Source organism: Emys orbicularis, chromosome 9 (genome assembly GCF_028017835.1).
Source record: "Emys orbicularis isolate rEmyOrb1 chromosome 9, rEmyOrb1.hap1, whole genome shotgun sequence".
NCBI classification, from domain to species: domain Eukaryota; kingdom Metazoa; phylum Chordata; order Testudines; family Emydidae; genus Emys; species Emys orbicularis.
This window is the reverse complement of record NC_088691.1, coordinates 92588688-92603292: the sequence shown is the minus strand read 5'-3', so window position 1 is coordinate 92603292 and position 14605 is coordinate 92588688. Positions and strand designations below refer to the sequence as shown.

The following is a 14605-nucleotide window of genomic DNA, read 5'->3' as shown; positions in this document are numbered from 1 at the left end:
CTGCTTTGCTTTCTTCTCATAAGAAGATAACACAAGAACATGAGAACCGCCACACGGGGTCAGACCAAAGGTCCCTCTAGCCCAGTATCCTGTCTCCCGACAGTGGCCAGTGCCAGGTGCCTCAGAGGGAATGAACAGAACAGATAATCATCAAGTGATCCATCCTCTGTCACCCATTCCCAGCTTCTGGCATTGATGGACCTATCCTCCATGAATTTATCTAGTTTTTTTGTTAACCCTGTTATAGTGTTGGCCTTCACAACATCCTCTGAAAAGGCAGCCCCTCAGAAGCTATAAATAAACTACCATACAGCTTTTTCCTAAGCAAGCCCATTAATTCTTAAGGTGAAAGCATTACAGAGAAAACATATCTAAAACACACATGCTAATAAGCTCACCAGAGATCATCCCAACTCCAACAAGGGCTTTTATAGGACTCAGTCCTAATTGCGGGTTTTTCTGTGGTTACAGGTTCATAACACCTTTTGCCCAGAACAAGAACACCATGAATCTATAACTCACTCTTTTATACAGTTTGGACCTCTGATCTTGTCCTCGCATAACAGGTGATCAGCAGACACAGGTCCCCTCCTCAGGACGAATCTTCAAAAAGCTGAGTTCTTGCATAACCGGAGAAGTACATTTGCATTCACTTCCCTTCAGAGATTTCCTGGGAAACCCACTTAACTTGAAAAGTTAATTCTTGTCTGGCACATTGTTTCAAATCGTTTTTTTGAAGCTCATAGAACTCCCAGGGTTTACATTAGTCATGTCACCCACCTAGAGACATTGCATACAATCCAACAGTGATACATAAACATTTGCATTTTTAATACAATGAACTCCTAAGATACTTAAATTTAATTCAGTAAGGTAACTTAATTCAGTAAGGTTTAATTTAATTCAGTAAGGTTTATTGTAATTCAATAAGGTTTGTCCAGGACATTGCAGCAAATGGTCATATCTGTCACAGTGTGTTACTGTGCATGCCCCAAAAAAGAGTGTTCTTGTAGCAGCTGTGCTTTTCAAACATGCACAGCCAGATGTACTAACAGCAAGGAAAATCATGCATGTCTATGGCCAGAGTTTCCCCAGGTAATGAGCACCCTTTGCTCCCAGAACCTGTGCAAACCAGATCACTTACTTTTTAAATAAAATCTGCGAAGATTTCTGCTCATCATTTTTACTGGATAATCCTCTCAGCTCTTATTCCTGTGCTTCATATATAAACCTCACTAGCCTCTCTCTAAGATCCCTTTCTATAGAGTTTTACTGTCTATCTTCATTACACTGAGGTGCTGTAGAAGCTGGATAAGCCTGAATGTAAAATAAAGGTATGAAGGAGGAAGATGTTGAGATGATGTTTAAAGGCAGCATATTGCCTCCTAATACCAATAGTTCCTAACTAATAGAAATAAATACAAATGTTTTAAGATTTATTTTGCCAGTACATGTAATTTATGGTTCTTAGATAAGATTTTCAAGAGTAGCTGCACCACTTAGGGCTAGATTTCTAAGGGCATTTAAGCACCTAGAGATGCAGATAGATGCCGCGGCACTTTTGAAAATCACACTAGATACCTAAGTCCCATTGATATCAACGAGAGCGAGGCCCTGTGAGGTACTTTTGAAAATGCCAATAGGCACCTAGATATCTTTAAAGATCTGGCCCCACCAGGGACCTAATTCCCATTGCTTTGTTCAATGGCATTTAGGGAAACTGGGACATAGGCCCCTGAGTGACTTAGGTGCTTTTGAAAACTTTACCATGTGTCATATCTTCCAGAGATGAAAATAAATTGGTTTGTTACATATCTATCTATTTTTTCTCCAAATAAAGTAAATACTTTTCTTCTATTGGTTTGCCCCCATGGAATATTGCCTCCTGCATCTTCTGCTTTTGCAAAGCCTTTGATCTGTTTTAGCAGCTAGCATGGCGGATGGTAGGTAGGCCTGCTCAGATCTGTGGAATTGTCATGCTGCCCTTTTAAAAGATACATGTGCATTCCGGCAATGTTGTGACCAAAACTGCTTTCCTCAGTACTGGCTAAATCAACATCTTCCTGGTGATTGTTTGGAAATCATAGAACCATAGGGTTAGAAGGGACCACAAGGGCCATCTAGTCTAACCCCCTGCCAAGATGAAGGATTTGTTGGGTCTAAACCATCCAAGCCAGATGGCTCCAGCCTCCTTTTGTAAACCTCCAGTGAAGGAGCTTCCACAACCTCCTTAGGCAGTCTGCTCCATTGGCCTCCTGTTCTTACAGTGAAGAAGTTTTTCCTGATATTTAATCTAAATCTGCTGTGATGTAGTTTGAACCCATTGCCTCTTGTCCTGCCCTTTCTGGCAAGAGAGAACAACTTTTCTCTATCTTTTTTTATGGCAGCCTTTCAATATCTGAAGACAGCTCTCATGTTCCCCCTTAATCTCCTCTTTTCCAAACTAAACATACCCAGTTCCTTCAACCTTTGCTCCTATGGCTTGCATTCCATCCATTCGAACTTTGGCACTCGCCTGTGGAGCCTTTCCAGTTTTGCTGCATCCTTTCTATACATTGGTGACCAGAACTGGACACAGCTGAGGCCTAACCAGCGCTGAGTAGAGCAGTACTATCAGCTCCTGTGAATTACATGCTATGCCTCTGGTAATGCAACCTAAAATTGCATTTGCTTTTTTTGCAGTAGCATCCCATGTTGAGGTTGTGATCCACCACAACTCCCAGATCCTTCTCAGCAGTGCTGCTGCCAAGCCAGTTAGCCCCCATTCTGTATTTGTGCATTTGGGTTTTCTTCGCTATCTGTAGCACTTTACATTTGTCTTTGTTGAATTTCCTTGTGTTGTCTATTGCCCAGTTCTCCAATTTAGCAAGATCCCATCCTCCAAAGTGTTTGCAACCCCACCCCTAGCTGTATGTCATCTGCAGATTTCATCAGTATGCTCGCTATTCCTACATCCAGTCATTAATAAAGATGTTAAATAACACCAGACCCAGAATAGATCACTATGGAACCCCCACTTGAGACCGCCTTCCAATCTAACATAATTCCATTAATAGCTACTCTTTGCTTGTGGTTGTTTAACTAATTATGTATTCACTTAATGGTAGTTCCACCAAGCCTGTATTTCTCCAGCTTACTTATCAGACTCTCATGTGGGACTGTGTCAAAAGCTTTGCTAAAGTCCAGGTATATTATGTCTAGCGCATTCCCCCATCCACCAAACCCATTACCCTGTCAAAGAAGAAAATCTCTGATCATCGATGTCTGTTCCTCAGGGCAAGCCCTCTGCAGCAATTATATGTAACAGTGACAAGTTTAGTGACATCTGTGACTCATCAGGACTTGGATGAAAACAGCCTGGACTATGGATTATAGCTATATAATACATCTTGGGCCCATCATCCTGTTTGGTGCATGTTGTGTGTTTAAGGAAGACTATGCAAAGTGCCCTTGTCCCAGTGAAGAATAGCACTGTGTGCACAAAATCTCAATGCAGCTGGACTCTCTTTGAGAGTACTAGTAATGTATATGTGAAGCTATCACTACCAGAAGAGGAGAAAGTAGTCTTTCAAAAAGAAACATGGCCAGGCTGAAAGAGCCTGTGTCACATGCTGTCCCTTTCCCTGCTCCAGTGAAGTTGCATATCAAAAGCACACGAGAGACTTAGGATGTCTCTGGCAGCTCCACACCCAGTTACTGTGTGCTTATGGGACTGTGGAGTTAAAAGGATGGGGGGGGGGGGGTACTGAGTGTAGGCAGCCACATGAGACACCAGGAGAGTCTGGCAGTAGTAATAAGGACACCATGGCCAAACAGATGCAACATCATTCTTATCCCTCTTATGGTCCCCCAGATAAGTCAGCATAATAACTGGAATGTTCACGATCCACCTGCTAATGGTGTTCAAGACACAGAGAGTGACTGTAACAGGGACTATACAGGTCTCTCACATACATGAGGGAGACCTATATAGTGACCCTTGGTGGCTAGGTGTAGATATCCAAAACTAACCATCTGGCCATTACAAGGTACACGTAAGGTGGGCACAGCTGGCCCATATGCCGCCAATTATATCCCCCTTCTCTCTAAGCAAACAGGCTGTCCCCCAGAGAATAGACTTGAACCAGGGAACAGCAGAGTGATGTGCCTAGGATCCGTGACAACTCCCTACGGAGGGCACTTTTCCAGCTGATGAGCAACATTGACAGTTGTCTCCTGCGTTTCCATTCACTATCACTGACCCACCTTACCCCTCCCTGCTGGCAAGCCTCAAGCTATTTGCAGGATATTATTGGTAAAATAGGTAGGGTCAGGACTGAAAATACCTTTATTCACTTCAAACAAGCATATATTGTTCCTTATCTTTGTATGGAGTTCTATTTAATGTCACTTTCAAGAATGCAATAAAATGTTTCTGAATCAAACTCCCAGCTAAAGTAAAAACCATATATTCTTCTTGACTGACAAGAAATTCTGCAGTTCAGTCTTCAAATAAATCATGTTCTGTTATCAAAGTACCCCATATTGGCATTGCAGCCTGGCATTAACTATATTAAATAACTGTGCTGAAAGTATTTAACCATTTACAATTTCTGCACACTTTTGTACAATAATGTAACAGCATTTTAGTTAAATATGAGCTGTTTGCCTTTGTAGTTAAATGAACCATAGACCATCGCCTTTTCTATTGTGAATTCAGAATGAACATATAGTGTAGAGTAATTGACTTGTAGCCCGTCCAGTCATTTAGAGTGCATTAATTATACCTTTCATCTTTTTCAAGATGTGTGAGAATGGAAGTGCCTTTATGTGTGGCCCTGAAATAAGACAGGCATGGACCTTCCATCATTCCATTTATGTTCACTTTAAAAAAAAAAAAAGGGGGAAAAAAAGAAGTGGGAAAGTGAAAAAAAGGAACTCCTTCAGGTACATGGTTGTGTCTCAGCAAAAGTGAGAAGAGAAGGGACTTTCTGATCAGTGGAATGCCAGGCCTGTGGATTACTGGTTTGATGGCACACCCTGTCCTGTACCCAGCTTTGAAGTTTTCCCCTTCCTTTTCACTGTCAGTGCCATTTAGGTGCCACCTACTTGGTTGTTAACAGCCCTGTCCAGTTTCTGTGCTGCTCGGTTTTGTCATGTGGGACCAATGTTCACTGTAAGCTGTGCAGGTCACCTGGCAGCATCCAGGTCCCGCTCTGTGGGCCAGGTCCTCCACCTACCAAAACCAGGGTGGTTCCTCTCTGCACTGGAGACTGGGAAGCAGGACAGACCCGACACTTGCCAACAGGGAGAGAGTAAGAAGTAGGGTGAGGACTGCGGGTGGCCAGTGGCTGGTTATTCTGCATCTCAAAGGTGGCAACTATAATCAACTCAAAATGTTCAAAATAGTTCACAGCGTTACGGGTGGGCAAATTAACCTTTAACTCCCCATGGCCCATTTACTGTTTTCTGTCCATAATGAGACATGGACTTGCAGTATATCCTTTGGTCACTAGCTGTCTCAGTATGAAGTACAAAGTTCCATATAGGGTGTGGGCTCTGGTAAACAAGGGAAACAAAACTCAAACTCAAGTTGGGTGGAAGCCTCTTTGCAACCTTTTTCTTTAATAAAGGCCTCCTCCTGAAGGACTCTGATTCCCTATATCCTGGCACTCGCAGTCTTAGTCCCTTTGCAGTATAATTTTGCCACATTCTCACAGTCCTACTTCCCATTTTTAAAAACCTCCCTGACTCTGGATCCATTCTTTATTTCTTCTGTATCTCTTTCACCCTCTCTTCTTCGCTCAGATTATCAGTCCATCTGAATTTTCTACCTCTTTGTCTTTTCTTTTTTTCTTTTCCTCAGTTTGGCTTCTGTTGCTTTTCTCTATATCAGTAAATTCCCCAGGGCCTTATCTATTGCTGCCATTATATTCCTTCATGCAGAATTATAGACCAGCATCCGAGGGTACATCTACAAAGCAACTAGACCCCCGTGGCTGGCCCATAACATCCAACTCAGGCTGCAGGGCTATTTCATTGCTGTGTTGACGTCCGGGCTCTGCCTGGAGCCGTGTTCTGGGCTCCAATGAGGTGAGAGGGTCCCAGAGCTTGGGTCCAGCCCCACAGCCCGAGCCCGACGCAGCTGGCACAGGCCAGTCACAGGTTTTTCTTGGCTGTGTAGAAATACCCTAAGCAGAGAATTACATGTAAAACCAGCAGAACTCCATTGACTTCCTTAGTAGAAACTCCTTATGGCTACAAAGAAAAGCTTATATGTGTGAATCCCTCAGAAACTGGTGCTGTTGTCTTCCTTAGGCTGCAAACAACGTAAGTTAAACTAGTTGTGAGATGGGCATAGACTTCCTTATGCATCTCAATCAGGGCCGGCTCTACTGTTTTTGCCACTCCAAGCAGCGCGCCGAATTGCCGCCGCGGACAGCGGGGACAGTCCGTGTGCCGTTAGGGCGGCACGCGCGTTTCCGCGGCGGCGGCAGTTCGGCTGCAGCTTCTGTCTTCAGCCAGAAGACAGAAGCCGCCGAATTGCCCCTGCGGGCAGCTGAACATAGAAGCTGCTGCCGAATTGCCACCGTGGGCACCTGAACATAGAAGTTGCCGCCGCCGCGGAAATGTGCGTGCCGCCCTAAAGGCACATGGACAGCCCCCACTGTCCGCGGCGGCAATTCGGCGCGCTGCTTGGAGCGGCAAAAACACATGGACTGCCGCCCCTTGCAGATTGCCGCCCCAAGCACCTGCTTGGAATGCTGGTGCCTGGAGCCAGCCCTGATCTCAATAAGGTATTAGCTATGAAACTTAATTAGGACAACTTACACGCAACATTGTTAAGCATTTCACCCCACTCATTGTAGTAGCTAACGTGTGTACCCCAGGATCCCAAACTGTCTCTCATGCCTTTCTCAGTATCAAATGCCCCAGCTTTCCACTATCCAGCTACCAAGACCTCCAACTTCTACACCTGACAACTTCTCCGGTGTGTTGTCAATATAAGACTCTGAAGCACAAGAGAAAATTTACGGGCGGCATAAAATAAATTGAATTTAATATCAAGTTAAATAACACAAGAAATACACTGCACTGATATTAGTTATATATTTCATTCCATAAAAACCTCAATTTTTATATTTAACCAGAGCTGCCACAGCACTTGCAGTCTGCCATGCAGCTGTACTGCAAAATGGAGGGAATTTTACTGCAGAATTGAGGTCTAGCTTGCTACAAAGTATATATGCCCCTGTTTCTTCCATCTCTTCCCTCTTTCTCTTTGTTTTCCCTTCTGCGATGTCTTTCCCCATCTCCCCTGTTTCCTCTGTCTATTGGGACCTGTCTGTAGTGACCCAGTGAGAAGAAACAGCCAAGTACAACCTGCAATTAGGAACTGAAGGGGAAGAGCTGTGAGCCACCTCAGTGAAAGGCCTATTCCTGTCACGAACCCAAAGAACATCGTATAGGCTGCATTCAGCTGCTTCTCTGCTGTTTGGAAGCTTATCCAGAGTAGAAATGGTTTCTGCTGCCACTGTATGGCTGAGAGGCAGGTATGGTGGGAACACCTGCCTGCAGCGTGTGCGGAGGTGCAGTTCATGGAAGCAACACAGCAAAGCACAGGTAGCAATACAAGTTGTCTGGTCAATCAATGAAAATGGGCCTCCTGGACTCTCAGGTCACCAAGCACGTCAGAATGTGCACCCTAGCACAGGGCCATCCAAGACACTGTACATTTGGATGCATAGGTTAAGTACATCTCTTGCAAATAGGGAAGGCATTAAGGGACATCACTGTTGGGGCTCCCATGATGTCAAAGGCTTCTTGTATAGGATAATCCTAATGGGCCCAGTCCAGGCATTGACCTCCCGGTGGAACGTGCTGCATCTCTGTAAAGTGGATAGTGTTTTTTTCCCCCACTATGGAAGCTGAAAGGCTGATCCAATGGGCATAGGACCAGGCCTGAAATGAGTCACACAAGAATCACTAACATAATTGACTAGTGTCAGGTCTATGACCAAATCCTGCAGGTCTTGACTTCAGTGGTAATGTTGCCGGAGTAAGGACTGAAGGACTTAGTGCTATCGCTGCAGGATTTGCCCTTGTCAGTAGTAGGCTATCAGCGATTGTCACGGTTTGGCTATAATTATTTCTAACATTTTCTCTACAGCAGCCATGAAACGCCCGCTCTGTGACAGTAACCTCTTTCGTGCCACCTTCTGACTATATCCCTTCAACGTGACAGCCATATGCTCCATTTACAATGCCTCCAATTTACCTTTTGAAATGACATGTGCAAGCTAAGAACCATGAATAAGCACTACTGAAAAGTGCTGCCACCTAACAGCCATTCTAAACTAGCCCCCACCGCCTGTCATGTTGTCAAAGGACAGTATTTTCTTTGTGTTCGTATGCTAATTTAAATCTTGCTCCGGCTCACGGCCGTACATTTTAATTGCAAGTCAGCTATGGTTTGAATGCCATCGCTGCTGTGCAAATAACATCATCAGCTCATCAACTGTGGCGGTAGCACAGCCGTTATGTAAGCAATTATTAGCCCTTCACCCCTTGCTATGCCATTTTGGGGGGGGATTCTTGCTTTGAGAAGTGTGTTATAAATATAAAATGCATACAATAACAGACGCGTTGTGATTTGAGCTATGAAAATAATCCAGGGATTTCTGGGGCCATTATAAACCATAGAATCAGTGCTGCACTGGTTTATTATGTCTCAAGAACCGAGCAGAGAAAATCCCATCACCACCACTCCCCATAGCCTGTTTTGAACAAGGTTTAGGAAATGCTGGCATGAGGGGGAAACAATGGGAGCCACACCCCCAAGGTGTTTGCTTGGCCGAAATAAAAGAGTGATTTTGTTAACTTCAAGGAAAAGAACAAAGTTGCCTTTTACTCTAACCTTGGGTGGGAGGATGGTCTTGCAGATAAAGCATTGGACTGTGGAAGTCAATTCCCATCTCTGCCTCACCTTCCTATGGGACATTGGGTAGGTCATTTCATACCTAGAAGCCATTGGGGGGGGGGGGGACTTTTTTAAAATGGGGATAATAATGTTTCCTTTCACACACCCTTTGTCTCTTTAGACTGGACTGTAAGCTCTTCGGGGCAGAGACCATCTCACGCGCTCTCTTTCTACAGTCCTGGTGGGCGCCTGTAGATGCTACTGTGACAGAGCGCTCAGCCACATGTGGGTGAAACTCCACAACTGAACATGAACCACTTTTCCTAGGATAGCTGGGAAAATATACCCGTGCAGGAGTTTCAAGTGGCTCTCTAGCAAGGAGCTGAGTATAGGTGCCCCACTGAAAATCTGTACACTGCAGGGGTGGTGGTGCCCCAAAAGTCATAGAGAGGCTGTACTGAGGGCCTTCTACAGCAAGAGCCTCAGAGGGGCATTCTAGGAAAAACCCTGAGTCACTGTGCATGACCTGCATGAGCTTTACATGCACCACCCACCATGCCCCCCCCCCACACACACACACATATGCATACGCACCAGACATAACCAGGGTGGAGTGGAGCTGCTTAGAGCTGGGGATCAGAAGCCCAGTAACAGCCGCTGCCTCACCGATATTGGAGGCATGTGCAAGCAGAACCTGGCCCCAATCTGAGAGTGTAGTAGTAAGCCATGCTCGGCTTAGTTCGGAGCTGTCTGTTCTGTTCTGACAAAAGCAACGCTCCACTGAATGTGTGTCAGGATGATAGATTAAGCCTTTTTTTTTTTAAAGTATGCATCTTAGAATGCAATTGGAAGATTGCTTCTTTAGATGCTTCTAGAAATAGGGCACTATGAAATGAGTTTGTATGTAATTAAGTGCAAACTCATCAAAATCATGTTCCCCTTATGAGAATGCTGCTCATTTCAGAGCGTGGCAATGGCTCTGAATAAACCTAAACTATGGGTATGGAGAACCATATAAATATGTATGCGTCAGTATTTACCGAACACCTGTACACAGCCGCATTTTGTATATGCTGTTTTAGATTGTTTTAAAGCTGGTGTTGACAGGAAAAAAGTGCGTGTATCTGAATGTGCCATTTATTAGACTAATTTTGATTTTATTCTAGCAGGAGACTGATGGTATCGTCGGGAATTATTGTTTTGCATCCTTTAGTCTTTTACTATCCTCTGGTGAATGATATTTCATGGGAAAATGTATTTATTCAGAACTTCATTTAGATTTAATAGAAAAATGACTCTTGCCATGGCAATGTGGACTACTCATTTTTCTCCCTGTGCTGACTTTCAGCATATAAATGCCAGATGCCTCTGTTCTTTTTCGTCATTCTTTCCGTATCAGAAAAATTTGCTTGAGATTAATTTCCTCATCATGCCTTCTTTTAGAGGGACTGTTTTTCAATGCCATTAAAAGACAGGGCTGTGATAAATTCCTAGTTCCAATGTGCAGAACCCAGTGAAAGAGTCGATTCCACATCCATAAAGGAATGCAAGCCCATGGACAGGAACAAAACAATATTTAGATACAGTTACACCAACCAGTTCTTTGGGAGCACTGTTCATTCCATAAACTAATTTTTTTATTTAAAAAAAAAAGGAATTTTTTTTGAGAGACCAAACCTATTTGCTAAGAAGCTTTTTGTGTTTATTTGCAGGGGGAACCAGACCTTTGACATTTATTTATTTCTATTTGCAGGTTGGAATAATTGAAGACTTCTTATATCACTTAGAAGACAGCTTCTTAAAGACCAAAAAGCTCAGAACGGCCAGGAGGCAGAAAATGAAAATGAAGAGGCTTCAAAGTGTACAGCAGCACTAGTCCCTGGGGAAATATGATACTCCCCCCTCAGCCCTCCAAGACACGTCGAGGACGGCAGCAAGGACATTAATACCGTGGAAGTTTTGACAGTTGGGACAACAAAGGCCTGTCTTCAAATTAATGAGGTGTCCCCTCACGATGGCTCATCCTTAGCAAGGAGCTCCGGCACTTCATTAGTCTCAACTGGCAGGAATAAATGTTTGCAGGACGCTTGGCTTGAGAGTCTTATTCAAAATTGTTTTGTTTATTTAAACATGGTGGAGAAATAGCCATTGCTGCATCTTTCCCACTTTCTCCTTTCAGTAGAGAATAAAGGCGCGCGCGCACACACACACACACACACACACACACTCTCTCTCTCTCTCTCTCACTCTCACTCTGTGACTATCTGTGGACTACAACTTGAGCCCGAGCCTGCTCACCTTGCCCCCGCATGAAGTCCACTTGACTTACAGTAAGGCCAGCAAGCTTTACACTTACAGGTCCACGTGCTACAAAAGTGGCCTAGAAATAGGGGGACCTCTTTTTTCAGGTGCCCAGTGTTAGGGTCCTGACTCACAGAAGTGCTAAGCATCCAATTGAATCCATTTGAAATTAATGGATGCCATGAGCCTCAGAAAACAGACTCTAGGGTGCAGATTTTTAAAGGTATTTAGGCATTGCTCCACTCAGCAATACAAGACCAGAGGCCCAGGTCCTCCTGGATTCCAGCAGGGCAGGAGTTAGGCACCTAAATACCTTTGAGAAGCTGGGCCTAAGTACCTACGTCACTTTTGAAAATGGGACTTAGCCATCTAATGCCATGTCTACATTAGGTGTGATTTACTGGCGTAGCCCAGCATTCCTAGAGCAGCCACTGCCACACCAGCAAAGCTGCGCTTTTACCAGCATAGCTTATTTTATTTCACTCCTCTCTGAAGGAAACAAGCTATAATGGTACGATCACAGTTTTGCCAGTATAACTGGCTACATTAGTGACTTTTGCTGGCAGAGCTATATTGGTCAGGGCTCACACCTCTTCGCATGCCTGTCCGACATTGGCTGGAGGCTGTAGTGTAGACACAGCGTAAGTCACTTAAGGCTATACCCATGAAGCGCTTTAGGTACCTAATTGCCACTTTAGCTCCCTAAATCCCAAATTTAGATCTTTGAAACCCTGCTTAGCTGCCACCTAGCCACGTAGGTGCCTAAATTTCCTAAGTGCCGATGTGGGCGCTGGTAAAGTTCCCTAGGTGCCAAAATGTCTGCCAGTGCACGTTTGCAAAGCCACCTGATGCTGCTAAGCTGCTACGCGCCTAAGCCCCATTCACAAACTAGGCTCCATTCAACTAGGTGGTCCCCTGCCTAATTGCTCGGGGGCCCGATCCAACCGGTGTTCTCACAGCACGCCAAACTCACAAAACACACAGCTGTGGAAGAGGTGGCACTGCCCTCTCTTTGCACTGAATAGCCCAATGGTTAGACCGCTCACCCCCACACACACTCTGCCTGAGCTGGCTCAGGTCACTGGCTAGATGAGTGCCCTCACCCCTGGGTTGTGGGGTATTCTGGGGTGGTCGCGCGCTCGCTCAATCTCTCCCGTTAAAACTGTTCCACTTGCTATAAAATTCTTAAATATTGATTAGGCCGGAGAGAAGACAGCACACTCACTTAGGAGGTCTGGGTTCCAGAGTCCCCATGCATTGTATAGGGAGTGAGTGCCTACGTTTTGGCTGAGGATTCCATGAGGGTGGCAAGGCACCATAAAAATTATGTGAGAGCTGCGACACCGGAGTCCCTTTGTGAATGCTCAGGGGCCTACATACCTTTGAGGAGCTGAGCCTAAGACCTTAGATGCTTTTGAAAATTTTATCCCAAGGCTTTTCAGATGAAATCCTGGCTCCATGGACGTCAATGGCAAAACTCCTATTGCTTTCCATGGGAGTCAATACTTCACCATTGGGGTTTGCTCCCTTACTGCTTTTCCATTCCCTTCAGATGCTTGTGACAGTCTTGCCAGGCCCTTGTAGAAAGCACAGAGAGTAGTGAGATTTACACAAACTGAAAAACCTTACATCAAAATGCTAGTAAAACCATGATATTCACAGCAGGATAAATGCTTGATATATACAACCATGATTCAAAGAAATGGTAGAGCAGAATTAAAATGTGATCAACTGCTTGCTACATAATCTGCGCTACTTAGACCTATTTTAGACTCATGGGACACAGCTATAAAGGCTTATTGTACTATGGCGGCAGGGTTATTGTACAACAGGATAGATTTTGTCAGCTGGAATTTTATGACACGTGATGGCAATCATCCATTTTTGATGAGCAGTCGCAGGGTAAAATGGAAAGCTAGCTCTCCAAGGACCAGAAAGTTACAAGCTAATCACATCCTATTTTGGTAAATTGTCAGGATGACAGGAACTTTGGTGTAAATTGGTGTAACTGTTTATTCTGCAGTATGGAATACAAACACAAATATTTCTACCTAGGATGGTGTAAAGGACAACGTGCAATGAAAACAGATGATTACACAAAATCTAAAGCTTGGGGCAAGGGAGACATGTTACTGATGCTGTAGAAAACAGTTTCCTGTCCACTATTAGAAATCTGATTGCTCTGGTACAGTTCCGACCACAGACCCGCTGTGAGAGACCTCGTGTGGGGTGTGCAGCGGTGTGGGGGAGAGGCAAGATGTGGCAGCTCACTTTCAGGAGCAGATGTTTGATGTCCAGATGGGGAAGAAGGACAGCTCTACATTTTGCACTCAGGTTGATCTGTAGCGTATCATTGCTAGAGGCCATGTGTTGTGCCCTGCAGGATGCCTTGTGCTATAACAATTATCACACAGGGAAAGAAGTCTGTGGCACAATGCAAATAAAACGTGAAAAACGACTCAACTCAGCCATGGAGAAAGAGGCGGGGTGGCCCATAAAAACGTTCTCACGTACCCCAACAGTGTGTCCAAGGCTGTATGTGAGTTATTGTTACGTGTGTAATTACTGTTGTCTTTACCCTACACAGTGAAATCTCTGCAGCACCAATATTTTGCTCATTACTTTCCCAGGTACTTTGAAACTCCTTGAGTATAAGAGGCTGTCTACAAAACATAGTCCATTCTGGGAATGCAGGATTTGCCCTAACAAATCAGACCTGTGGCCCAGTCAGTGTGGTAGCCTGCCTGTCCTGTCACAACACCCAATCATTGATATTTCAGAAAACAGTGGAAAGAACCATCGAATGCACCTGATCAATTACTCAGTGGCATACACTGGGAAAATCACTTATGCCTGCAGCAGCCAACATAGATGCTGAAGGATGAGATTCAGCTGCACCTGCCTCACCATGCATAACTACAAATGTAAATAGGTAGTCAATTATCCAGCCCTTTACAAAAAATTCTAGCCACACCACTTGATGCTATCATCGCCTGTGCTGTGGCACTGCATCTGGTGATTACCTACTCGGTGTCTTTCATTATTTTCAAACTTATCTGCTATGACGAACTTCTTGTCCTCCTGTTTGGAGCTAGCATTAAAAACGCTCCGGTCTGTGGTTGCAATGGGAGTTTCGGCCATGTAAGCGAGGGCACATTTGGGATTTTTCTCACAGGCTTCCAATTTTAGGTTATTTGTGTTGGGAGGGCTATTTCCTGAATAAATAATAGTTATTTTCCTACCGTATCGCTTTCTCCTGTGTCATGAAAATGACTGACCTATTGACAACTGGGTTCACTGGCCTCAAGCAGCTGATGTCAGTTAAAACTGCTCAATGAAAAACAAAAAAAATTGCACCAATTTCAAAAATTGATATAAAGATCCAAGCCCTCTAACAGTGCCTGT

The 14605-nt window shown here is 44.4% G+C and overlaps 1 protein-coding gene across 1 annotated transcript in view; it reads left to right on the top strand.

The window, feature by feature from the left end:
• SPATA16 (spermatogenesis associated 16) overlaps positions 1-10775 on the top strand; it is a 122881-nt gene extending 112106 nt beyond the window's left edge. The window contains exon 10 of the mRNA XM_065411238.1: positions 10653-10775. Coding sequence (XP_065267310.1) covers positions 10653-10775 — 123 coding nt within the window. The remainder of the gene's footprint in view (positions 1-10652) is intronic.
• Positions 10776-14605: the final 3830 nt, after the last annotated feature.